The sequence below is a fragment of the Leucoraja erinacea genome, chromosome 4 (genome assembly GCF_028641065.1).
Source record: "Leucoraja erinacea ecotype New England chromosome 4, Leri_hhj_1, whole genome shotgun sequence".
NCBI lineage: Eukaryota > Metazoa > Chordata > Chondrichthyes > Rajiformes > Rajidae > Leucoraja > Leucoraja erinaceus.
This window is the reverse complement of record NC_073380.1, coordinates 12,293,661-12,318,697: the sequence shown is the minus strand read 5'-3', so window position 1 is coordinate 12,318,697 and position 25,037 is coordinate 12,293,661. Positions and strand designations below refer to the sequence as shown.

General features: G+C 46.3%; 1 protein-coding gene across 6 annotated transcripts in view; it reads right to left on the bottom strand.

Annotated features, from left to right (window-relative positions):
* LOC129696152 (epithelial splicing regulatory protein 1-like) overlaps positions 1–25,037 on the bottom strand; it is a 111,367-nt gene that overhangs the window by 45,360 nt on the left and 40,970 nt on the right. For all 6 annotated transcript variants that reach the window (XM_055633680.1, XM_055633677.1, XM_055633683.1 and 3 more), the window contains 4 exons: positions 21,099–21,231; positions 17,538–17,580; positions 14,283–14,584; positions 6,330–6,548 (listed from right to left, as the gene is read on the bottom strand). In XM_055633680.1, the coding sequence (XP_055489655.1) occupies positions 6,330–6,548; positions 14,283–14,584; positions 17,538–17,580; positions 21,099–21,231 (697 nt within the window). The remainder of the gene's footprint in view (positions 1–6,329; positions 6,549–14,282; positions 14,585–17,537; positions 17,581–21,098; positions 21,232–25,037) is intronic.

Below are 25,037 nucleotides of genomic sequence, written 5' to 3'. Positions count from 1 at the left end.
CCCGACGAGAGTCCAGCACCCATCCTCTCTCGCTGCTCCCGTGTGTGATTGCTCCTTCTCTCCGACTGTTTGCTTTGTTCTTACCTTCTCCCAGCTGACAGTGACCGATTTTGCATGTTCCTTGATCTCCATCCCCTTTGTCCAGCTTTCACACCTTACACTTCCTTATCTCTGTACCTCCCCCGACTTCAGTCTGAAGAAGGGTCTCGGCCTGAAACGTCAACCATCCCTTCTCTCCAGAGATGATGTCTATCCCGCTGAGCTACTCCAGCATTTTGTGTCTATCTTTGGTTTAAACAGTTCCTTCCTACACTAAGGGAGACACAAAATGCTGGAGTAACTCAGCGGGACAGGCAGCATCACTGGAGAGAAGGAATGGGCGACGATTCAGGTCGAGACCCTTCTTCTTCTTCTTCCTACACTAAACTCTCTTAAATGCCGCTAACAAATTTATTTCAACCATAACCCGCACATCTTTTACACTTCGCCCCTCTCACCTTAAAGCTGTGCCCTCCAGTATTTGATTTTTTTTCACCTTGGGAAAAAGATTCTGACTGTCTGCCCTATTTATGCATTTGATCATTTTATGTATGCCTACCTGGTCTCCCCACAACCTCCGGCATTCCAGAGAACACAATCCAGCCTCTCCCTGCAATTCATGCCCACTAATCCAAGTATCATTCTGCACCCTTTCCAAAGGCCAGCAGCATAATCAAGGACCAGTCTCACCCTAGTCACTCTCTCTTCTCCCCTTTCCCATCAGCCAAGAGGCACAGTGTGAAAACACACACCTCCAGATTCTGGGACAGTTTCATCCACACTGTATAAGGGTAAGGGGCAAGTCTTTTAGGACCGAGATGAGAAAAACATTTTTCACACACACAGAGTGGTGAATCTCTGGAATTCTCTGCCACAGAAGGTAGTCGAGGCCAGTTCATTGGCTATATTTAAGAGGGAGTTAGATGTGGCCCTTGTGGCTAAAGGGATCAGGTGGTATGGAGAGAAGGCAGGTACAGGATACTGAGTTGGATGATCAGCCATGATCATATCGAATGGCGGTGCAGGCTCGAAGGGCCGAATGGCCTACTCCTGCACCTATTTTCTATGTTTCTATGTTTCTATGTATATCAGACAGCTGAACCATCCTATTCACAACTAGAGAGCGTTTCTGAGCTACTATCTGCCTCATTGGAGACCCTCGGACTATCTTTAATCGGACTTTACCTTGCACTAAACATTATTCCCTTTATCCTTTACCTGTACATTGTGGTCGGCCTGATTGTAATCATGTATAGTCTTTCCACTGACCGGTGAGCAGGCAACTAAAACCTTTCACTGTACCTCGGAGCACGTGACATAAGTTCACAAGTTGTAAGAGCAGAATTAGGCCGTTCGGCCCATCGAGTCATTCAATCATGGCTGATCCAGCTTTCCCTCTCAACCCCATTCTCCTGCCTTCTCCCTATAACCCCTGACAACCTTACAAGTCAAGGACCTCCTTTTTACGTTGACTTGGCCTTACGTTCCATTGACTTGGCGTTCAGGGCCTTCTGTAGCAATGACAATAAACCAAACTGAGGCCTCCACAGGATGTGGATGAGAAACCCAAAAGGGGGCAAAGATAGAGCCTTGAGAGATATGTACGTGGAGCAGGATACCAGCTTCTGTAGGAGCTTCCCCATTTACAACCAGATTACAACAGAAGATAGACACAAAAAGCTGGAGTACCTCAGCGGGACAGGCAGCATCTCTGGCGAGAAGGAATGGGTGACGTTTCACATCGAGACCTCCCGAACCGTCACCCATTCCTTCTCTCCAGAGATGCTGCCTGTCCCGCTGAGTTACTCCAGCTTTTTGTGTCTATCTTCGGTTTAAACCAGCATCTGCAGTTCCTTCCTACACAGATAACAACGGAGGCAGGAAGTAAAAATACACATGCCTTCATTAACCAGTAGCGCAAAGTTCTTGTACACTTCTAAAAACAATTTATTTAAAAATTCGACAACAGACTACATCGGAGAAAGGAACGCTTTCCAACCCTTGATAACGATTTCACAAGCAATTGTTTGGGGGGCAGAAAGGCTGATGATTACTCAAGTGGTTCTGTTGCCAAATTGTTTGACTATTATGTATTTTGCTGCTGGTGTCATTCCGAAACCCAAAACCCATCAATTATCCAATTTTAAGGGTGTGTGCGCAATTCGTGAAGGCAGAAACTTCCAAATGTGGCGAGGTTGGAACAAGGTGTGAGCTGCAGAATCAAGAGCTCCTGCTCCTCACTGTTGCCATTTACCGGAACAATACAGGCAAAAGGAGTGGCCGTCCGTGGAAAGGAACAGAGAGCTAGTGTTTCCCACTGGAAACAGGCAGCTTCTGCAGGGAGAAGCTAGGCATTTCAAAACAGAGGTGGTTCTGCCAAACGCCTATCCCCGATGCGTATTATATGTATATATTTATATGTATGTATTTTTATGTCTGTGTGTACACACACACTGTATCATGCATATATGTGTGTATTTATGTATGTGTGTGTGATGTATATATATATATATATATATATATATTTATATATATATATATACATATATATATATATGTGTATATATACACTGTACATATATATATATATATATACACTATATATATATATATATATACATATACACACACACACACATATACGATATATATATATATATACACATATACACACACACACACACACATATATATATACACACGCACACATATATATATATACACACATATATATACACACACACATATATATATATAACACACACACACATATATATACACACACACACACATATACATATACATACACTCACATATACACACACACACACACACACATACATACACATATACATATACTGTGTGGCTGTGTGGAATGATCTGTGTAGCTGTGTGGAATGAGCTTCCAGTGGAAGTGGTGGAGGCAGGTTCGATTTTATTAAATTGGATAGGTACATGGACGGGAAAGGAATGGAGGGTTATAGTCTGAGTGCAGGTAGATGGGACTAGGGGAGAATAAGTGTTCGGCACGGACTTGTAGGGCCGAGATGGCCTTTTTTCGTGCTGTAATTGGTATATGGTTATAAATAATGCATGACATTTTCAGATGTGATTTTTTGACTTCACGGCATAAATCTCTATCAGAATATGTAAAAATTTCACCGTTAACGCGTCGTTTTTTCGAGAACATAAGAATCGCACACGAACATCACACACACAAATAAATACACATCCAAGATCAGACCTTTAATAGTTACCTCGGCGGTCACTCTAAACCAGTATGGCTGTCCCCTCATGGAGGACGCCTGTGCGTGACTTTGTTTAACGTGGGGAGACTGGTGCACAGACAGCCACCACACGGTCCTTGACAGATCTGGGTCAGGATCCAGTGGCATGGAGTCCAAGACGACCTGAGACCCTTTTCTGCTGCAGCCTTCATCCGCCTTCCCAGCCGTTGTGACGCTCCACTAAGGTCAGCCATCGTCCTCCGCCTGTTCCACTGTTGACGTCTTGGTTGGATTGCTCTTTGTCAGAGACCTCCCCCCTCAACCTTACCACCATGGGTGGCCCTACCAGGAGCAAAGCTCCAGACGGCATCGCTCTCAGGATCTCAGGACCACACAAGCTTCTCCACCACGACAAGGTGACAATCCATGGAGAATCCACGTGTGTGTGTGTGTGTGTGTGTGTGTGTGTGAGTGCGTGTGTACGCGTGCACCCACATACAAATGTAGACACACATATACATACAGTATGCACATATGGAATGTGTACACACATATTTTCGCTTGTGAAATCGTTTATCAAGGGTTGGAAAGCATTCCCTTTTCCGATGTATTTTTTGGTAGAATTTTAATATAAAGTGTATTTAAAAGTGTACAAGAACTTTGCTACACCAGTTAATTACGGTACGTGTATTTTTACTTCCTGCCTCCATTGTCATCTGGCTGTAAATGGGGAAGCTCCTGCAGAAAACTCTTATCCTGTGAATAGACAATAGGTGCAGGAGCAGGCCATTCGGCCCTTTGAGCCAGCACTGCAAATGCTGGCTCGAAGCATGATCACCTAATGATAGACCATTGCTAATGTTGGATTGTTAAGTACATATTTAATGTCAGTGACTGTAAGATACCATTCAGATCTGATATCAAGTCTATTTACTTTGTACACCTGTGAATTGTGTATGTTATTTGCATATAAATGCTATGCTTGTTGTTATTTGCCATGTGAATATGTTTGCATGATTGTCCACTAATTACGTACCAATTTGAATAAATGAGGTAACATCTCTAACAGAACAGTGCATGTTGGAGACAGGAATATTTATAAAGCAATTACCATCTGTGTAGAATTAATTAAGTCAAATTAGCACATGCCGTGCAAATGAGGAAATCCAAAGTAAGTTTCAGTTTACTATTGCCACGCTAAAAGCTTTGCTGTGCTGCTCTCCAATCCGATCAGATGATGCCGTGTATTAGTACAACCAAGTCAGACTCAACTATAATAGGTAGAGCTAAGGGGAAGATACAGAGAACAGAATATAGTTTAGTTTAGAGATACAGCGCGGAAACAGGCCCTTCAGCCCACCGGGTCTGCACCGACCAGCGATCACCCGCACATTAACACTAGCCTAAACACACTAGGGACAATTCACACATACACCAAGCCAATTAACCTACAAACCTGTACGTCTTTGGAGTGTGGGAGGAAACCGAAGATCTCGGAGAAAACCCACGCAGTCACGGGGAGAACGTGCAAACTGCGTACAGACGGCCCTTGTATTCGGGATCCAACCCCGGTCTCCGGTGCTACAAGCGCTGTAAGGTGGCAACTCTACCTCCGCGCCATCGTGGCCGGCGGTGACGAATATGGTTCTCAGCATCACAGCAAAATGGCACCCGAGTGTCGTGACTCTCTGTGTGCTCTCCGCGGAGAAGGATTTACTGTCATCCTCCACTCTTTTAAATCTTTTAGTTTAGTTTAGAGATGCAGCGTGGAAACAGGCCCTTCGGCCCACCAAGTTAGCGATGACCAGCGATCAGCCATACACTAGCTCCATCCCACCCACTAGACACAATTTATACACACCAATTAACCTACAACCAGACAGCGTCCTTGGAGAACGTGGATAGGCAACGTTTCTGAAGAAGGGTCTCGACCCGACCAAGTCTGAAGTGACCAGCGATCACCCCCGCACACTAACACACTTTACACTTATACAAAGCCAATTAACCTACAAACCTGGCCGTTTTTGGTGTGTGGGAGGAAACCGAAGCATGCCGAGGAAACCCACATGGTCACAGGGACAACGTGCAAACTCCGCACAGGCAGCAGCCGTAGTTGGGATCGAACTCGAGTCTCTGCCGCTGCACCTCTGTGCCAGTAGATGTTTAAAAATCTCCCATGTAATCATATATTTAAAATAATTTGGGTCATTTTTGCTCTGCCACATTCGCAAGATAATTAGAGAGAGAGAGAGACAGAGGGGGACAAGGACAGGGACAGGGAGACAGAGAGACAGACAGAGAGACAGAGAGAGACAGAGAGAGAGAGAGACAGAGACAGAGACAGAGACAGAGACAGAGAGAGACAGAGAGACAGAGAGAGAGAGAGAGAGACAGAGAGACAGAGAGAGAGACAGAGACAGAGACAGAGACAGAGACAGAGACAGAGGCAGAGGCAGAGGTGCACTTCCTCCTAAAATGCAAAACATTTGACAAAACAAGAAAACCATACTTTGACAAACTCAGTGTGGCAACCCCTGATTTTAAAGAACTAGATGATACATCAAAACTAAGAATAATCCTTGGTGAAGGAAATACGGCACATCTTGGTGCACAATACGTAACAGCATGCCATAACCTGAGAGACGGTGAATGACCAACATGCACATATGCACGCACACAATAATTGACATTAACTAACACTAAGAAATTAATATAGAATTGCTAAACTTGCTATTGTGTTGTACTGCTTACAGCGGCAAGAACGTGTAGCAATCAATAAGGGGCTATAGATCTATTGCGAGTTTATGTACAGGGACATATCTATCCATGCACTGTATACTTGTATTTATACTTATGCATTTTAAATATGTATGTCATGTTTTATACTTTGGCAATATAACGATGTATTTTATCATGCCAATAAAGTTTTAAAATTGAAATTGAATTGACAGAGAGAGAGAGAGAGAGAGAGAGAGAGAGAGAGAGAGAGAGAGAGAGAGAGAGCAGAGACAGTGAGAAGCAGAATGACTCTATATTCGAGATTGATGAGAGAATTAGATTTACCTGTAGATTTAACACCATGTGCACTCCGTGAGGTCGGATATCATACGTAAAGTCACCCAGGAACTCCAGAATGTCCTCAATCGTGGCAGCGTATGGCAGGCCTCGTAAACGGATGCAGTCACGCATACTAGTGGAATGTACAAACGGCTGAGGGAGCACGGGAATGATAGGAGCAGGAGCAATGGGGATGAGGGGTGTTGACGTATACCTGTTAAGAACCTGCGTAGAATTCAAAGAAAGAATGCTTTTAGTTTAGTTTAGTTTAGTTTAGAGAGACAGCATGGAAACAGGCCCTTCGGCCCGCCATGCGCTCGCCAACCAGCAATGCCCGTACATTAGTTCGGTCCTGCAGGCAAGGGACAATTTACAGAAGCCAATTTAACCTTCAACCCCGCACGTCTCCGTGATGTGGGAGGAAACCGGAGGATCCGGAGGAAACGCACGCAGTCACGGGGAGAACGTGCAAACTCCATACAGACAGCACCCAAGGTCAGGATCAAACCCGAGTCCCCGACGCTGCAAGGCAGCAACTCTACCGCCGATAACTCTTGTCATCAAGGCACAAGGAACCGCAGATGCTGGAATCCCGGGCAAAACACTATAGACAATAGGTGCGGGAGTAGGCCATTCAGCCCTTTGAGCCAGCACCGCCATTCGATGTGATCATGGCTGGTCATCCCCAATCAGTACGCCGTTCCTGCCTTCTCCCCATATCCCCCGACTCCGCTATCTTTAAGAGCCCTATCTAGCTCTCTCTTGAAAGTGTCCAGAGAACTGGCCTCCACCGCCCTCTGAAGCAGAGAATTCCACAGACTCACAACTCTCTGTGAGAAAAAGTGTTTCCTCGTCTCCGTTCTAAATGGCTTACTCCTTATTCTTAAACTGTGGTCCCTGGTTCTGGACTCCCCCAACATCGGGAACATGTTTCCTGCCTCTAGTGTGTCCAAGCCCTTAACAATCTTATATGTTTCAATGAGATCTCCTCTCATCCTTCTGAACTCCAGAGTGTACAAGCCCAGCTGCTCCATTCTCTCAGCATATGACAGTCCCGCCATCCCGGGAATTAACCTTGTAAACCTACAACCCTTTGTGATCGGAGGAACTCAGCAGGACAGGCAGCATCTGTGGAAGGGATAAACAGGTAATTGAAGTTTATTGAGAATTAAGGGACAGAAGTTTAGGCGTAACATGAGGGGGAACTTCTTTACTCAGAGAGTGGAGGCTGTGTGGAATGAGCTTCCAGCGGAAGTGGTGGAGGCAGGTTCGTTTTTTTCACTTAAAAATAAATTGGATGGTTATATAGACGGGAAAGGAATGGAGGGTTATGGTCTGAGCGCAGGTATATGGGACTAGGGGAGAATACGTGTTCGGCACGGACTAGAAGGGTCGAGATGGCCTGTTTCCGTGCTGTAATTGTTATATGGTAACACAGGCAGCATCTATAGGCTGGGCTGGGCTTTGGGCTGGCAACCTTATCCAAACCATCTTTGTGGCAAATACACTTGTGAATTTAAAAAAAATAATCTGCTTCAGATTTCACCAAGTATCCTGAAGCAAGTAGCCCTTTGAAATGTCTCACTAAATTTGAAACAATAACTGCAGGTTTTCATTGAAATAAGATTTGCTTGTTTGCACTCTCCTGTTAAGCCAAACAAATGGGGCAATGAAATTTAAAGCAGAACACAGAACCAGTCGCACTGACATAGTCCATTTAGCACGTGAGGCAGCATCTGTGGAGCGAAGGAATAGGCGACGTTCCGGGACGATCCGAAACGTCGCCTATTCCTTCATTCCATAGATGCTGCCTCACCCGCTGAGTGTCTCCAGCTTTTTTATCTACCTTCGATTTTTCCAGCATCTGCAGTTCTTTCTTAAACAAATAGTCCGTTTAGAAAATGTACTTCATACGAGTCTCCTCATAATCGTCTGTGAGCTTATCAACAACAACTATTTTTCTCCCTCGTGCTTATGTAGTTTCTTCGGAAAAAATGAGTCGTCATTATTTCTCCCCACTCCTCCAAAATGTTTCATTTACACAGGAACAGAAGCAAAAGTTAACTGGAACATAATCTGGAACTAAAGATAGACGCCAAGGGGAGTACAGAGAAGGTTCACCAGACTGATTCCTGGGATGGCAGGACTTTCATATGACGAAAGGGACTGGATAGACTCGGCTTGTACTCGCTAGAATTTAGAAGATTGAGGGGGGGCATCTTATAGAAACTTACAAAATTCTTAAGGGGTTGGACAGGCTAGATGCAGGAAGATTGTTCCCGATGTTGGGGGAGAAGTCCAGAACTAGGGGTCACAGTTTAAGGATAAGAGGGAAATATTTTAGGACCGAGATGAGAATATCATTTTTTACACAGAGAGTGGTGAATCTGTGGAATTCTCTGCCACAGAAGGTAGTTGAGGCCAGTTAATTGGCTATATTTAAGAGGGAGTTCGACGTGGCCCTTGTGGCTAAAGGGATCAGGGGGTATGGAGAGAAGGCAGGGTGGGATACTGAGTTGGATGATCAGCCATGATCATATCGAATGGCGGTGCAGGCTCGAAAGGCCGAATGGCCTATACCTATTTTGTATGTTTCTATGTTTCTAAATACTGGAGTAACTCAGCCGGACAGGCAGCATCCCTGGATAGAAGGAATGAGTGACGTTTCGGGTCGAGACCCTTCCTCAGACTAAACCCGAAATGTCACCCATTCCATCTCTCCAGGGATGCTGCCTGTCCTGGATAGACTGGCTTGTATTCGCTGAGTTAAGATTGTTCTCCACAGAGAGTTCTGTGGAGTGCCTAAAGTGATCAGGGGGTATGTCGGATACTGAGGAATGGATGATTTAAACGGTGCAGGCCTCGAAGGGCCTGGCCTATACCTATTTTGTATGTTTTCTATGTTTCTAAATGCATTCTGGAAGACTCAACGCGAAATGTCACCCATTCCATCTCTCCAGGGATGCTGCCTGTCCCGCTGAGTTACTCCAGCATTTAGTGCCTATCGTCGGTTTAAACCAACATCTGCAGTTCCTCCCTACAACATAATCTGGAATTAGACAGCGTTCAAAGCGTCATACCTTCAGCCCAACTTGCCCACACCAACAAACATGCCCCATCTACACTAGTCCCACTTGCCTGCATTTGGCCCATATCCCTCTAAAGGACAAAGGACATTTATTGTCACATACACCATTTCTGATGTAGTGAAATTTGAGTTGCCATTTGCAGCACAACGATAAAAGTAAGACACCACATTATAGAAGAATTGAACATAAAACATAAAAACATCCGCCCATAATGGTTCCCACTGTGAGGGAAGGCAGCAAAGTCCAGTCCTCTTCCTCTAGTTCATCCATGGTCAGGCCTATTGAGGCCTCCGCAGTCGTCGCAACGACAGCCTGATGTTCAGGCCCTCACCGGATGATGGGGCTTTGTCGTCAGGAGAACACTCTTCAGCAACTTAGAGCGCCTGGAACAGCCGCTTGCTGCCAGGGACCGCGGCTCCCGAAGTCCACAGGCCGCGCCGGTCGGAGCTCCGACACTGGCGATCTCGGCGAGAGATCCCAGGCTCCATGGTATTCAGCAGTGAGCTGGAAGATCCACAACGACAGCTCCGCGATGTTGGGAGTCGGCAGTCTCAGCGCTCCAGAGCCCACCGCATGGCGACCCGGGCAAGGCATCGACCGCTCCGCGATGGCGCCCCGGCACTGTGCCGCCGCCGAAACCGAAGTTCTGGCCTAAACTTGTCCTATCCACGTATTTGTCCGAATGTTTTTCATATCTTGTGATAGTACCTGCCTCAACTACATCCTCCCACAGCTCGTTCTGTGTCTCTACCATCCTTTGTATAAAGTAGTTACCTCTCAGGTTGCTATTAACTTTCCCCCTTCACCTCTGGTTCCCAAATCCCCTTCTCTGTCAAATACTTTAAAATACATTTACCCGGTCTATTCCTCTCACGATCTTACACACCTATATCAGTTCACCTCTCATCCTCCTACGCTCCAAGGAATGAAAGCCTAGCTCGCTCAACCTCTCCCTATAGCTCAGGCCTTCGAGTCCTGGCAACATCCTCGTAAATCTACTCTGCACCCTTTCCAGTTTAGCAACATCTTTCCTGTAACAGGGTGATCAAAACGGAACACAATTTTCCAAATGTAGCCGCTCCCTTGGCTTGTACAGCTGTAACATCAACTCCCAACTCATGGTTTCGTTCACAGTTTGGTCAGAATCCATATATACTTTCACAGCAAGACCACAAATGAATCGGACTTTGCCACACTTCCTGAAGGCCCATCTCCGCAGATGCCACACGTTCACTTTCCACACACCAGTTCCTTGCTCAAAACAGGTCCATTACCTTTTGCAGGTCATAAAGAATAGGAGTAGAATTAGGCCATTCAGCCCATCAAGTCAACTCCGCCATCAAATCATGGCTGATACATCTCTCTCCCTCCTAACCCCATTCTCCTGCCTTCTCCCCATAACCTCTGACACCCGTACCAATCAAGTATCTATCTATCTCTGCCGTAAAAATATCCACTGACATGCCCTCCACAGCCCTCTGTGGCAAAGAATTCCACAGATTCAAATTTACCTCTCAAATTTCTTTGCTGTACGCAACATTTTCTTCAGGCAGAGAAACCAAATCAGTTCTACTTAAAAGAGCCTGCAGTGGCTGAAAATAACAAGGTTGCTGGAAATATAGGGCCATTTGTTTTGTCATTTTTATTCCTAATGCTACTTTTAAAGATGGATACTGTCAATGTTAGAACAAACCAACCAAACTAGTTTGTGGCATAATATTAGTTGGCATATGATAAGCATTTGATGGCACTTGCTGGAGTTTAGAATAATGAGAGGGGGAACTCATTGAAACGCACTGAATAATTTGGCCCCCTAAATTTGGTCCCCTAAAAGGTCCTCTCATTTGAGGAAGGACATTCTTGCTATTGAGGGAGTGCAGCGTAGGTTTACAAGGTTAATTCCCAGGATGGCAGGACTGTCATATCCTGAGAGAATGGAGCAGCTGGGCTTGTACAGTCTGGAGTTTAGGATGAGAGGCAATCTCATTGAAACATATAAGATTGTTAAGGGTTTGGACACGCTAGAGGCAGGAAACATGTTCCCGATGATGGGGGGGGGGGGGGGGGGGGAGTCCAGAACCAGGGGTCACAGTTTAAGAATAAGGAGTAATCCATTTAGAACGGAGATGAGGAAACACTTTTTCCTCACAGAGAGTGGTTAGTCTGTGGAATTCTCTGCCTCAGAGGGTGGTGGAGGCCGGTTCTCTGGATGCTTTCAAAAATAACGGAGTCAGGGGATATGGGGAGAAGGCAGGAACGGGGTACTGATTGTGGATGATCAGCCATGATCACATTGAATGGCGGTGTTGGCTCAAAGGGCCAAATGGCCTCCTCCTGCACCTATTGTCTATAATAAAGGCCTGGAAAGTGTGGATGTAGAGAGGATGTGTCCACTGGTCTGAGAGTCTAGCACCAGATGGCAAAGCCTCAGGGAAAAAAAGATGTACTTTTCGACCGGAGATGAGGAGGAATTTCTTTAGCCAGAGGATGACAATTCTGTGGAATTCATTGCCACAGACATCTTTGAGTATTTTTAAAGCAGAGATGGATTGGTTCTTGGTTAGTCAGCGTGTCAAAGGTTACGGGAGGGGGGGGGAGGGGGGGGAGGACAGGCAGAAGAATGCGGTTGACAGAGGAAGATTAATTGGCCATAATTGAATGGTGGAGTGGACTCAATAGGCCGATGGCCTAATTCTGTTCAAATGTCTTACGTACATTGAAACTGCCAAGATGGACCACAATATTCTTTACAATTCTCAAGAGCTGTGACACCAAAGAGAGTTAAAAGATTCACACATGCACTGTTGAGTCTAACAGGAAAAACATATGTAATATGTCTTGGTGAGACCACACCTGGAGTATTGCGTATAGTTTTGGTCTCCACATCTGAGGAAGGACATTATTGCCATCGAGGGAGTGCAGAGAAGGTTCACCAGACTGATTCCTGGGATGTCAGGACCTTCATATGAAGAAAGACTGGATAGACTCGGCTTGTACTCACTAGCATTTAGGAGATTGAGGGGGGATCTTATAGAAATGTAAAAAAGTCTTAAAAAGGTTGGGCAGGCTAGATGCAGGAAGATTGTTCCCGATGTTGGGGAAGTCCAGGACAAGGGGTCACAGCTTAAGGATAGAGGGGAAATCCTTTAGGACCGAGATGAGAAAAACATTTTTCACACAGAGAGTGGGGAATCTCTGGAACTCTCTGCCACAGAAGGAAGTTGAGGCCAGTTCATTGGCTATATTTAAGAGGGAGTTAGATGTGGCCCTTGTGGCTAAAGGGATCAGGGGGTATGGAGAGAAGGCAGGTACGGGATACCGAGTTGGATGATCAGCCATGACCATATTGAATGGCGGTGCAGGCTCGAAGGGCCGAATGGCCTACTCCTGCACCTATTTTCTATGTTTCTATGTTTCTATGTTAAAACCCACCCGGTCGCAGGAGGAACGTGCAAACTCCACACAGACAGAACCCGAGCTGAGGGTCTCTGGCGTGTGAAGCAGCAGCTCTACCAGCTGCGCCACCGTGCGACCCTGTCAGTATCAGTGACAGTATGAAAGTCAGTGTGTTTTATTGGCGCATGTCCCAGATAGAACAATGACATTCTTACTTGCAGCAGCACAACAGAATATGTAAACATAGTACATTGTAAACCAGTGGCTCTTAACCTTTTTGGCACAAGTACGCGCATTCGCGAACAAAACACTGTATGCGCAGTATGTACCTTTGTTAGGTTCCTAAACATAGGCTCAACAAATTGATATGTTATTTGTGTTCCCTTTATGACCCCCGGCAAAGCCCCAAACGAACCCCATAAGGAACCCCCAGGTTAAGAACCACTGTTGTAAACAATATAATATACGAGAAAGAAAAGTTCAGTGTGTCTATATTTACAACACACACATCTATCTATCTATCTATCTATCTATCTATCTATCTATCTATCTATCTATCTATCTATCTATCTATCTATCTATCTATCTATCTATCTATCTATCTATCTATCTATCTATCTATCTATCTATCTATCTATCTATCTATCTATCTATCTATCGGCAAATACATATACAGTCTGAAGAAGGGTCTCAACCTGAAACGTCACCCATTCCTTCTCTCCAGAGATGCTGCCTGTCCCGCTGAGTTACTCCAGCATTTTGTGTCTACCATATATAGTAGTAGGCCCCTCTCGGTCATGACTGACCATGGGTGATGCATCCTGGTCAGATGCAAGCCTGGGCGATGTCATATGGAGGACAGGCTGTTGCCCATGCAGCACGTCCACCCTCTCCATGTCGCTGATCGATCCAAAGGAACAGCCGGGCCGTTACAGTTTGGCACCAGCGCCGTCGCAGGAGCTGCCAGCGCGAGGTTGTAGACAACGACGAACTGCCTTGGGGACTCCAACTCTGGATTTTCTTGAGGTTTACTCCAGGAGCCTTTTCCATGACTGGATATGGCCACAAGGCAGTGGAGGTTTTAAATCAGAGTTTTCCCTCTCCTAGATGGACCGCCTTCCCAGGCTGACAAGCCCCATCTGCCCATGTGTGGACCATATACACACACATACATATATACATCCAAACACACACATAAAAAACAGAGTCAAGGATCAAGCACAACCTTTCTCAATGAGAATGAAATGAAACACATCAAGAGTATTTGGTCATTAAAGATAAACATTTAAAGAAATTATTTCATAATTAAGTTCATGTGATAGGAGCAGAATTAGGCCATTCTGCCCATCAAGTCTACTCCGCCATTCTCCCTCCGAACCCCGTTCTCCTGCCTTCTCCCCAAAACCCCATTACTGCAGTTTCATTTCCACATTCTAGAGATTATTGGTAGGTACCTGTATATGATGGCACTAACCTGCTGTACTTCAGCTGCCGTGCTTCTGAAGAGCTCAATGTAACGTTTCCCCAACAAGTCCTTGTGCTTCTTGAGTGCGTTTTGCGCATATTCCTCACAGGCAAACAGTACAAAAGCATCGCCTGTCGGCCTCCCGTCGGGGTATTTGACAAAAAGTATCCCTTCCTTTCCGCCCGTCAGAGGACAACTTGATCCAAAAAACATCACAACCTCCTCAGCGGTGGCGACGAACGGGAGACCACGCATTCGAATGATAACTTGGTTTTCTTTTGACAGGAACTGGGCAACTTCATTGGAGGTACCTAGAAGGGTAATGTCGAGTGCAAATTTCACAGCACGGAATTGAAAAGACACGGGACTCCATTCCCTGGAGCGCGGGAGGATGAGAGGTGAATCAGTCTGGAGAAGGGTCTCGACCCGAAACGTCGCCCATTCCTTCTCTCACGGGATGCTGCCTCACCCTCTGAGTTACTCCAGCATTTTGTGTCTACCTTCGATTTGAACCAGCATGTGCAGTTCATTCTCACACAGGATGAGAGGTGATCTGATCGAGGTGTACAAAATTATGAGAGGAATAGATCGGGTAGACGCACAGAGTCTCTTGCCCGGAGAAGGAAGAATCGAGAACCAGAGGTTTAAGATGAAGGGGGAAAGATTAATAGGAATTTGTGGGGAAAATTTTTCACACATGTGTGGGTGTGTGGAACGAGGTGGTTGTTGAGGCAGGGACTATCCCAACATTTAAGAAACAATTAGACAGGCACATGGATAGAGGGATAGTTTAAAGGGATAGTTTAGAGCAGAGGTTCCCAACGCGGGGCGTACGCCCCACAGGGGGGCAATTTGATTTTTAAGGGGGGCAATTGAGCGCGACTGAGGAGGTCTGGGTCCAAATTTTCGATTTTTATTTTTTAGGATTTTCCATCAGGTAAACATATGTAGTTTATGTTTCAGATGTTATTTTGAGTAAATAATTTTTTTTGGGTAAAAAAGGTCTTTATTGTGTAGTTATTACAACCAAGGTTTTGGCGTTTTAAGCTTCTTCAGCTGAAACGGAGTTCACTTTTTAAATGATAAGAATTATATATCACCACATGGGGGGGGGGGGGCATCAGGATTTTAGAGGTGATTAGGTGGGGCATGGCCAAAAAAAGATTGGGAACCACTGGTTTAGAGGGATTTGGGCCAAACCCAGGCAGGTGGGACTAGTGTAGAGATGGGGCATGGTTGGTGTGGGCAGGGGTAGGAGCTGTTTATTTTTATGTTGGCATATCATATTATTTTGTCTGGATATATCTTACAGTATTATTTTGGGCACTTGGGGGCGACCATTAGATGCACAGGGTGGTGTATATAAGGGCATAGGGCACAGGAAGTGACAGGGCGCAGGGAGGGAGAGCATACAGTTCTCACCAGATCAGGAACAGTATGCAGAAAGCAGAATAAGGAAAACCTGGTTCGTTCATTTCTTTGTTTGTACAACTACTTCTATAAACAACCAATAGGAATGCAGCGACTGGAAGGTCTGTTTCTATTAGGGTCTGTGTAAGATCACTCCGATTGTACCTGTGTAGTAATGGCAACTGGAAAAGTTGGAGATTTGCCATTACAGCAGGTTTCCACGCTGTATGACTCTATGACATTCCAGAAATATAAAAAGCAGGATGTAATGCTGAGGCTTCATAACTGCATTTGAAGCATTGCGAGCAGTTTTGGGCTCCACATCTGAGGAGGTATGTTGGTGTTGTTAAGAGTTCAGAGGTGGTTTAGGACAATTAACCCAGGGATGCTTAGGTTAATGTACGGTGAATATTTGATGATTCTGGGCCTGTACTCGCTGGAGTTTAGAAGGACGAAAGGGGGGGGTCGGGGGGGGGGGGGGGGACCTCATTGAAACTTACCGAGTAGCGTAGGGCCTGGATAGAGTGGATGTGGAGAGGATGTGTCTTTTTTCACTAGTGGGGGAGTCTAGGACCAGAGTCCATAGAGCCTCAGAATAAAAGTACGTACTTTTAGAAAGGACATGAGGAGGAATTTCTTAAGCCAGAGGGTGGCGAATCTGTGGAATTCATTCCCACAGACTGCAGAGGAAGCCAAGTGGTTGTCAATTTTTAACAGTTTGACAGGTTCTTGATTAGTAAGGGTGTCAAAGATTACAGGGAGAAGGCTGGAGAATGGGGTTGAGAGGGACAGAGAGATCAGCCATGATTGAATGGCGGAATAGTCTCGATGGGTCAAATGGCTTAATTTTGCTCCTATGATTTATGAATCCTATGATGAACTCATGTTACTAAAATAAAATCCAAAACAAGGCAAAACAATGAAGGTCTAATTACAATGCATGACAGCAGAAATTTGTGCATGATGACCTAGTATATTCACAATTAAAATCTGCAAATTTGCACATTTTGTTTTACTGATGAGAAAGATTGCAGCAGATTCATGTCCACATCAACCAGACTCTATTACAATACTTTCTATTTTCCATGACAAATGTCTTCTTCCACCCAGTGTTAGATGTTGACGTGAAGATAGTTCACTTATGTTTTGACACAAGTTTAGCAATGTAAGACGGCATTCTTTCCCTCTATGCTATGAGCTTAGCTTCTATTTCAAGAAATTGCAGTGCCCTTCTTTTGAAGACAGACACAAAAAAGCTGGAGTAACTGAGGCAGCATCTCTGGAGAGAAGGAATGGGTGACGTTTCGGGTCGAGCCCCTTCATCAGACCTCCCTTCTATTAACTCCATTTATACCTCACGTTGCCTCGGCAAGGCCAGCAGCATAATCAAGGACCAGTCGCACCCCAGCCACTCCCTCTTCTCCCCTCTCCCATCAGGCAAAAGGTACAGAAGTGTGAAAACGCACACCTTCAGATTCAGAGACAGTTTCTTCCCAACTGTTATCAGCCAACTGAATCTTCCTACCACAACCAGAGAGCAGTCCTGAACTGCTATCTACCTCATTGGTGACCCTCGGACTATCCTTGATCGGACATTGCTGGTTTCACCTTGCACTAAACGTTATTCCCTTATCATGTATGTACACACTGTAAATGGCTCGATTGTAATCGTGTATTGTCTTTCCGCTGACTGGTTGGCACGCAACAAATGCTTTTCACTGTACCTCGGTACACGTGACAATAAACTAAACTGAACAGAACAATAGTTTTGTATATAAAATTTCTACCATTTTACTGGTGCAAAAAAAAACATGAACATGGCTGAAATAGATGCTTTAATAATGATAACTTTACCTCCAGCGATCTTTAAAAAATCTTCCCCGGTTGCCTTGTATACCTGTTTTAAAAAAGTTAACAATGAGAAAATGGTGTGCTCTTATCTTTTCATTTCCGACATTACAACATAGTATGTGGAAGAAAGAACTGCAGATGCTGGTTTAAATCGAAGGTAGACACAAAATGCAGGAGGAACTCAACGGGTGAGGCACCATCTCTGGAGAGAAGGAATGGGTGACGTTTTGGGATCAAAACCCTTCTTCAGACTGACAACGTTGTTGGTTGTAAAGTGCTTTCAGATATCCTGGTGCTACACAAATGAAAATCTGGAGGAGACCAGAGGCTGCAACCTTGAGCAGAAGAAAAAAAATAAATTGCTGGTGGAACTCAGCGGGTCAGGCAGCATCTGTGGAGGGAATGGACAGGCGATGTTTCGGGTCAATTCCTTCCTCAGACTGATGGAAGGGTTCCTGCTGAAGAAGCGTCCCAATCCAAAAAGGTTCGGCATTGATAGGAGCAGAATTAGGCCATTGGGCCCATCAAGTCTGCTTTGCCATTCAATCTCTCCATCCTAACACCTCCTGAAATGTCATCTATCCATTCCCCAGAGATGCTGCCTGACCTGCTTGGCTGCCTGCCGCATTTTGTCTTTTTTAAACAATAAAAAATCTGTATCGTTTTACCGATAATTATGATATAAATTGCTCAACCTTAAAATGACTAGAGTGCTCCCTTCTGCATTCAATACTTTAAGCAAACATTTCTAAAAAGTATAGAAAAATCATCGACAACAATTAGCAGGCGTAATATTCCACCACTCACACATAGCTCCCAAGGGAGGCCTGGTCCCCCAACGCAACCCTTTCCCCCAACTCAATATTCCACCACTCACCCGCTCCCCCAATGCAAGTGAGCAGGGCTACGATGCTATTGTGACGTCACAGCTGTAAGTGCCAGTGCAGGGCGAAGATTTGTTTTTTCAAATTGGGGTTTAGTAAATTTAAAACTGTGAACAACTTATGAAATATAACATCAATCTGATACAACTTGATACAAACCACCATATGACAATTGTGAGTAAGGTGGTCCAAAAATTGGCGTGCTATCTTATACCGTTTTGGCGGAATTTGAGCACATCACCGAATCAGAGATCGAAGACACACACAGACATAGAAACAAACTAGATGAGAGTTTTAGTTATATATTGATATAGTATATACACGCACACGCATACATACACTTAAAAAAACAGATGCTAATAGTGCAAGAAGAAAATCCGATGCCCCCTAATCTATGTAGTTCAGAGTTTATTGGAGGTTGTTGTGTTTAACAGCCTGATGGCTGTGGGGAAGAAGCTGTTCCTGAACCTGGACGTTACAGTTTTCAGGCTCCTGTACCTTTTTCCTGATGGCAGGGGTGAAATGGGTGTGTGGCCAGGGTGGTGTGGGTCTCTGATGATGCTGGCGGTCATTTTGAGGCAGCGACTCCTGTAGATCCGTTTGATGGAAATTAGATGATATCAGATTAGTTTGTGACCCATGGTTCCACTCGTAAATTTTACTGAAGAATATTCAGGATTTCTCTTTTCCAGAATGTTACTAATAACCATAATACAGCGCCAAGGTTTCATTGTTCCTGCTTCTTTTCCCCCACTTATGTGCAGTGTGATTTGATTTGATAGCATGCAGAGCAATATTTCCACTGTATCTTGGTAAAGGTGACAGAAATAAGCCAGGGGCGTGCGGCACGGTGGCACAGCGATAGAGTTGCCGCCTAACAGCGCCAGAGACCCGGGTTTGATCCTGACCACGGGAGCTGTCTGTACAGAGTTTGGACGTTCTCCCCGTGACCACGTGGGTTTTCTCCGGGGTGCTCCGGTTTGCTCGCACATTCCAAAGATGTGCAGGTTTGCAGGCTAATTGGCTTGTGTAAACATTGTAAATTGTCTCCGGTGTTTAGGACAGTGCTGGGATCGCTGGTCGGCAAACAGATTGGTAGGACATCACGGTGGCGCAGCGGTAGAGTTGCTTCCTCACAGCGCCAGAGACCCAGATTCGATCCTGGCCACGGGTGCTTGTCTGTGCAGAGTTTGTACGTTCTCTCTGTGACCTGCGTGGGTTTTCTCCGGGTGCTCCGGTTTCATTCCACATCCCAAACATGGACAGGTTTGTAGGTTAATGGGCTTCTGTGAATTGCCCCTAATATGTAGGAGAGAACTGGTGTACAGGTGATCGTTGGTCGGCGTGGACTCGGTGGGCCTCAGGGGGCCTGTGTCCACGCTGTCTCTCCAAACCAAACTAAATTAAAATGTCGGTAGACAAAAATGCTGGAGAAACTGAGCGGGTGAGGCAGCATCTATAGAGCGAAGGACGTTTTGGGTCGAGACCCTTCTTCAGTTTGATGTTAAGTCAAGACAAGTCACTTTTATTTCTATAGCACATGTAAAAAACAACTCTCGTTGACCAAAGTGCTTTACATTGGTGGAGGTACTAACGTTATAAAACAGTGGTTCATAGAGGTGGAGGTGGGGGGTGAAGAATAAAAGAAGAGGTGGAAACAGTGGGCTGTGGGAGCGCTGGGAAGGGGAGGGGAAGGAGGGAGAAAGCAAGGACTGTCTGAAATTGGAGACGTCAACATTCATACCGCTGGCGTGTAAAGTGCCCAAGCGAAATATGAGGTGCTGCTCCTCCAGTTGGCGGTGGGGCTCACTCTGGCCAATTAAATGGTCTTGTCAGTCAACACAAGGACGTCAGTGGAAAGGGAAGAGGAAGAGGGCTTTGGAAATGGAGAAATGCGATCGCAATACTAAGGGGTCATTGTCTTCCCCGACAGCACGCTCCAGCAATCCTAGGTTCAAGCTCGGGGCCTCACGGTGGCGCGGCGGCAGAGTTACTGCCTTACAGCGCTTGCAGCACCGGAGACCCGGGTTCAATCCCGACTATGGGTGCTGCCTGTACGGAGTTTGTACGTTCTCCCCGTGACCCGATGCGGGTCACGGGGAGAACGTACAAACTCCGTACAGACAGCACCCGTAGTCGGGATTTCTCCGAGATTGTCGGTTTCTTCCCACGCTCCGAAGACCTAAATTGGCTTGGTAGTAATTGCAAATTGTCCCTAGCGTGCGTAGGATAGTGTTAGTGTGCGGGGTGGGGGGGAAGAAATCGCTGGTCGGTTCGGACGCGGTGGGCCGAAGGGCCTATTTCTGCGCCGTACCTCTGAACTAAACAATGGCATCAGTCTGAAGAAGGGTCTCGACCCGAAACGATACCCATTCCTTCTCTCCAGAGACGCTGCCTGTCCCGCTGAGTTACTCCAGCATTTTGTGTCTACCTTCGACTTAAACCAGCATCTGCAGTTCTTTCCGAAACAGTGTACAACAATGGCATACATTAGACACTAGACAATAGGTGCAGGAGTAGGCCATTCGGACCTTCGAGCCAGCACCGCCATTCAATGTAATCATGGCTGGTCATCCCCAATCAGTACACCGTTCCTGCCTTCTCTCCCCTGACTCTGCTAAACAGACAATAGACAATAGGTGCAGGGGTAGGCCTCAATATGTGTAGGTGCAGGGTATACCTCAATATATCGGTTGCCCATGTGATGCTTGTGTCTCTGCAGTGCCAGGTCCCTGTGTTCAGTATTGACGAATCTCACGAGTGCTTCTCCGTTCCGTCTTCCCTGTGAATTTAGGCAGAGTGCTGCACCACCCCTTGAAAATAAACATAGATGAATGTTTAATGGCAACAACCCAAACATTCACAATTATCTCTACAAACATTAGTAACAATGTAATCTGACATATGAATGGAAGTAACCAATACAAGTGTATAAAGAGCCTGCATTCAGGTAGCTGTAACAAACCAATACTGCTTTTTTAGTTATTAAACCAATACTGCTTTTTTAGTTATTAGACAATAGACAATTGGTGCAGGAGTAAACCATTCGGCCCCTTCGAGCCAGCACCGCCATTCAATGTGATAATGGCTGATCATCACCAATCAGTACCCCGTTCCTGCCTTCTCCCCATTTCCCCTGGCTCCGCTATCTTTAAGAGCCCTATCAAACTCTCTCTTGAAAGTATCCAGAGGACCGGCCTCCACCTCTGGGGCAGAGAATTCCACAGACTCACAACTCTCTGTGTGAAAAAGTGTTTCCTTGTCTCTGTTCTAAATGTCTTACCCCTTTTTCTTAAACTGTGGCCACTGAGGATATTATTGATTTAATATTCTCAGGTGTGCATACCTGGGCACCGGAGGATGAAGGGTGATCTTATATGGGTGTATAAGATCATGAGGGGCACAGATGAGGAAGATTATAGGGTCTTTATAATGCCCCTGTCCCACTTAGGAAACCTGAACGGAAACCTCTGGAGACTTTGCGCCCCACCCAAGGTTTCCGTGTGGTTCCCGGAGGTTGCAGGTAGTGGAAGCGGGTAGGGAGACTGACAAAAACCTCCGGGAACCTCACGGAAACTTTGGGTGAGACGCAAAGTCTCCAGAGGTTTCCATTCAGGTTTCCCAAGTGGGACAGGGGCATTATCAGAGTTGGGGACATCAAGAACCAGTGGACATAGGTCTAAGGTGAGAGGGGAAAGACTTAAGAGGAACCAGAGGGGTAACTTTTTCCACACAGGGGGTGATGATGGATAAATGGAATGAGCTGCCAGAGGAAGTAGTTGAGGCAGTAGTCGAGGCCAGTTCATTGGCTATATTTAAGAGGGAGTTAGATGTGGCCCTTGTGGCTAAGGGGATCAGAGGGTATGGAGAGAAGGCAGGTACGGGATACTGAGTTGGATGATCAGCCATGATCATATTGAATAGCGGTGCAGGCTCGAAGGGCCGAATGGCCTACTCCTGCACCTAATTTCTATGTTTCTATGTTTCTATGTACTGCAACAGAAGGGAGGGGGAGAGGGGAGGAGAGAGGGGAGGGGAGAAAGGACATTTGGACAGGGGGGAGGGGGAGAGAGAGGGCGGGGAAAGGGGGAGGGAGAGAGGGGGGGGGAGAGAGAGGGAAGGGGGAGGCGAGAGGGGGAGAGAGAGAGAGAGGGGGAGAGAGAGAGGGGAGAGGGGAAGAAAGAAGGGGAGAGGGGGAGAGAGGGGAGAGAGGAGGAGGGGGGGAGGGGGAGGGAGAGGGGAGGGGGAGGGGAGAGAGAGGGAGAGAGGGGGGGGGGGAGAGAGGGGGAGAGGGAGGGGGAGAGAGAGGGAGAGGAGAGAGAGAGGGGGAGAGAGGGAGGAGGGAGAGGGGGGAGGGAGAGAGGGGAGGGGGAGAGAGGGGAGGGGGAGAGAGGGGAGGGGGAGAGGGGGAGGGGGAGAGAGGGGAGGGGGGAGAGAGGGGAGGGGGAGAGAGAGGGGAGGGGAGAGAGGGGAGGGGGAGAGGGGGAGGGGGAGAGAGGGGGGGAGGGGGGAGAGGGGGAGGGGGGGGGGAGGGGGAGAGAGGGGGGGAGGGGGAGGGGGGAGGAGGGGAGGGGGAGGGGGGAGGGGGGAGAGAGAGAGGGTGGAGGAGAGAGGTGCGGGGGGAGGGGGTGTGGGGGAGAAAGGTGGGGGGGTGTGGGGGGGGGGGGGAGATGGGGTACCACCATGAGGTACCACCTCCAGTTTAAATTCCATTTGGAATATTTTGGAGGACCATGAAACAAATAAACCAAGAATGCGGTAGCTGAAGAGGCTGCTGTGTGTGTGTGTGTGTGTGTGTGTGTGGTGGGGTAGGGTGGTGGGGGGGGGGGACTTTGAATCATGGTGATGGAATGGGTGAGGATCAGAGCAGAGTTCTTGCAAAGGACCAGCAAGGGCACAATAGCTTCAATTTGCATTGCAAGTTTGACATGATCGTTATCTAGCAGCCTCCATTGACAATCGCCTGCGTACAGAGTTTACAGATGTGACATTTGCCGATGCTCTCAAATTACCGCACGGTTTGAACACCTATGGATCCAGACACAGCCCTGCCCTTCGCAAAGAAATGCAAAATCAGATAAGGCAGTGTACAACCAAATTGTATAGGTATAATGTGATAGAGTGATACAGTGTGGAAACAAGCCATTTGGCCCAACTTGCCCACGCCGACCAACATGCCCCATTTACACAAATCCCACCTGCCTGCATTTGGCCCATATCCCTCTAAACCTATCCTATCCATGTACCTGTTGAATGTTGTGATAGTCCCAGCCTCAACTACCTCCTCTAGCAGCTCGTTCCATACACCTACTGTACCACCCTTTGTGTAATAAAGTTGCTCCTCATGTTCCTCTTCAATGTTTGCCCCCCCCCCCCCCCCCCCCCCCCTCACCTATATCCTCTGGTTCTTGATTCTCCTACACTGGGTAAAAGACTCTGTGAGTTTACTCTATCTACTCCCCTCATTATCATATACACCTATCTATTTCTCTTATGATCGTAGATGCATCACAATTTTGAATGTGATCAGTTGCTAAAATGAATCATCTCTTCACGGTGGATGGCAAAAGAATGAAGGGTCAGAATTATTAGATAGTAATGCTCGTCTTGAGAGAGGAAAATTTAGAAACACATGTGACCTGTTCATTTATCAACAGAGTATCAGAAACAGAAAGTGCAATCTTTGTCTTGTGATTTATCAAACTTTCCTCGTATCGAGATTTGGTCTTTCACTGACTTGGGTTCCCGAGTTGGAATTGATGACGGTGTAGTGAGTCATGTCTGAAAGAACAATATCTACACATCGAAGAACCAATGTAGCATTTTGAGAGATTTGCAATATTTTTCACCTCTGCATTTCCTGGGTCTATAACTATAACTTGCAGAATTATAACTAGAGATTCTACCACTGTTTCTAACTATATAAAAAGTGACAGAACCATTTAATTTGAAGATGCCAAATACTGCATTTATTTAACAGTTAACCTGCACATTTGAGGTGAGAGGGGTAAGATATACTAGGAACCCGAGGGGGAACTTTTTCCACACAAAGAGTGGTGGGTGTATGGAACGAGCTGCCAGAGGAGGTAGTTGAGGCAGGTAGTATAACAACATTTAAAAGACATTTGGACAGGTACATAGATAGGAAAGATTTAGAGGGATATGGGCTAAACACGGACAGGTGGGACTAATGCGAGTCAGGAGTCTTTTATTGTCGTATGCGCCCGATGGCAGAAGGAACAATGAAAGTCTGAGTTGCAGCAGCACAACAGAATATGTAAATGTAGTACACTGTAAATATAATAAATGAGAGGAAAAAGATCAGCACACACACACACACACACACACACACACACACACACACACACACACACACACACACACACACACACACACACACACACACACACACACACACACACACACACAACACACACACACACACACACACACACACACACACACACACACACACACACACACACACACACAACAACAGTGTGCGCTTGTGATTGTTAAGGACTTGGATGTTGGGGGAGTCCAGAACCAGGGGCCACAATTTAAGAATAAGGAGTAAGCCATTTAGAACGGAGACGAGGAAACACTTTTTCCTCACAGA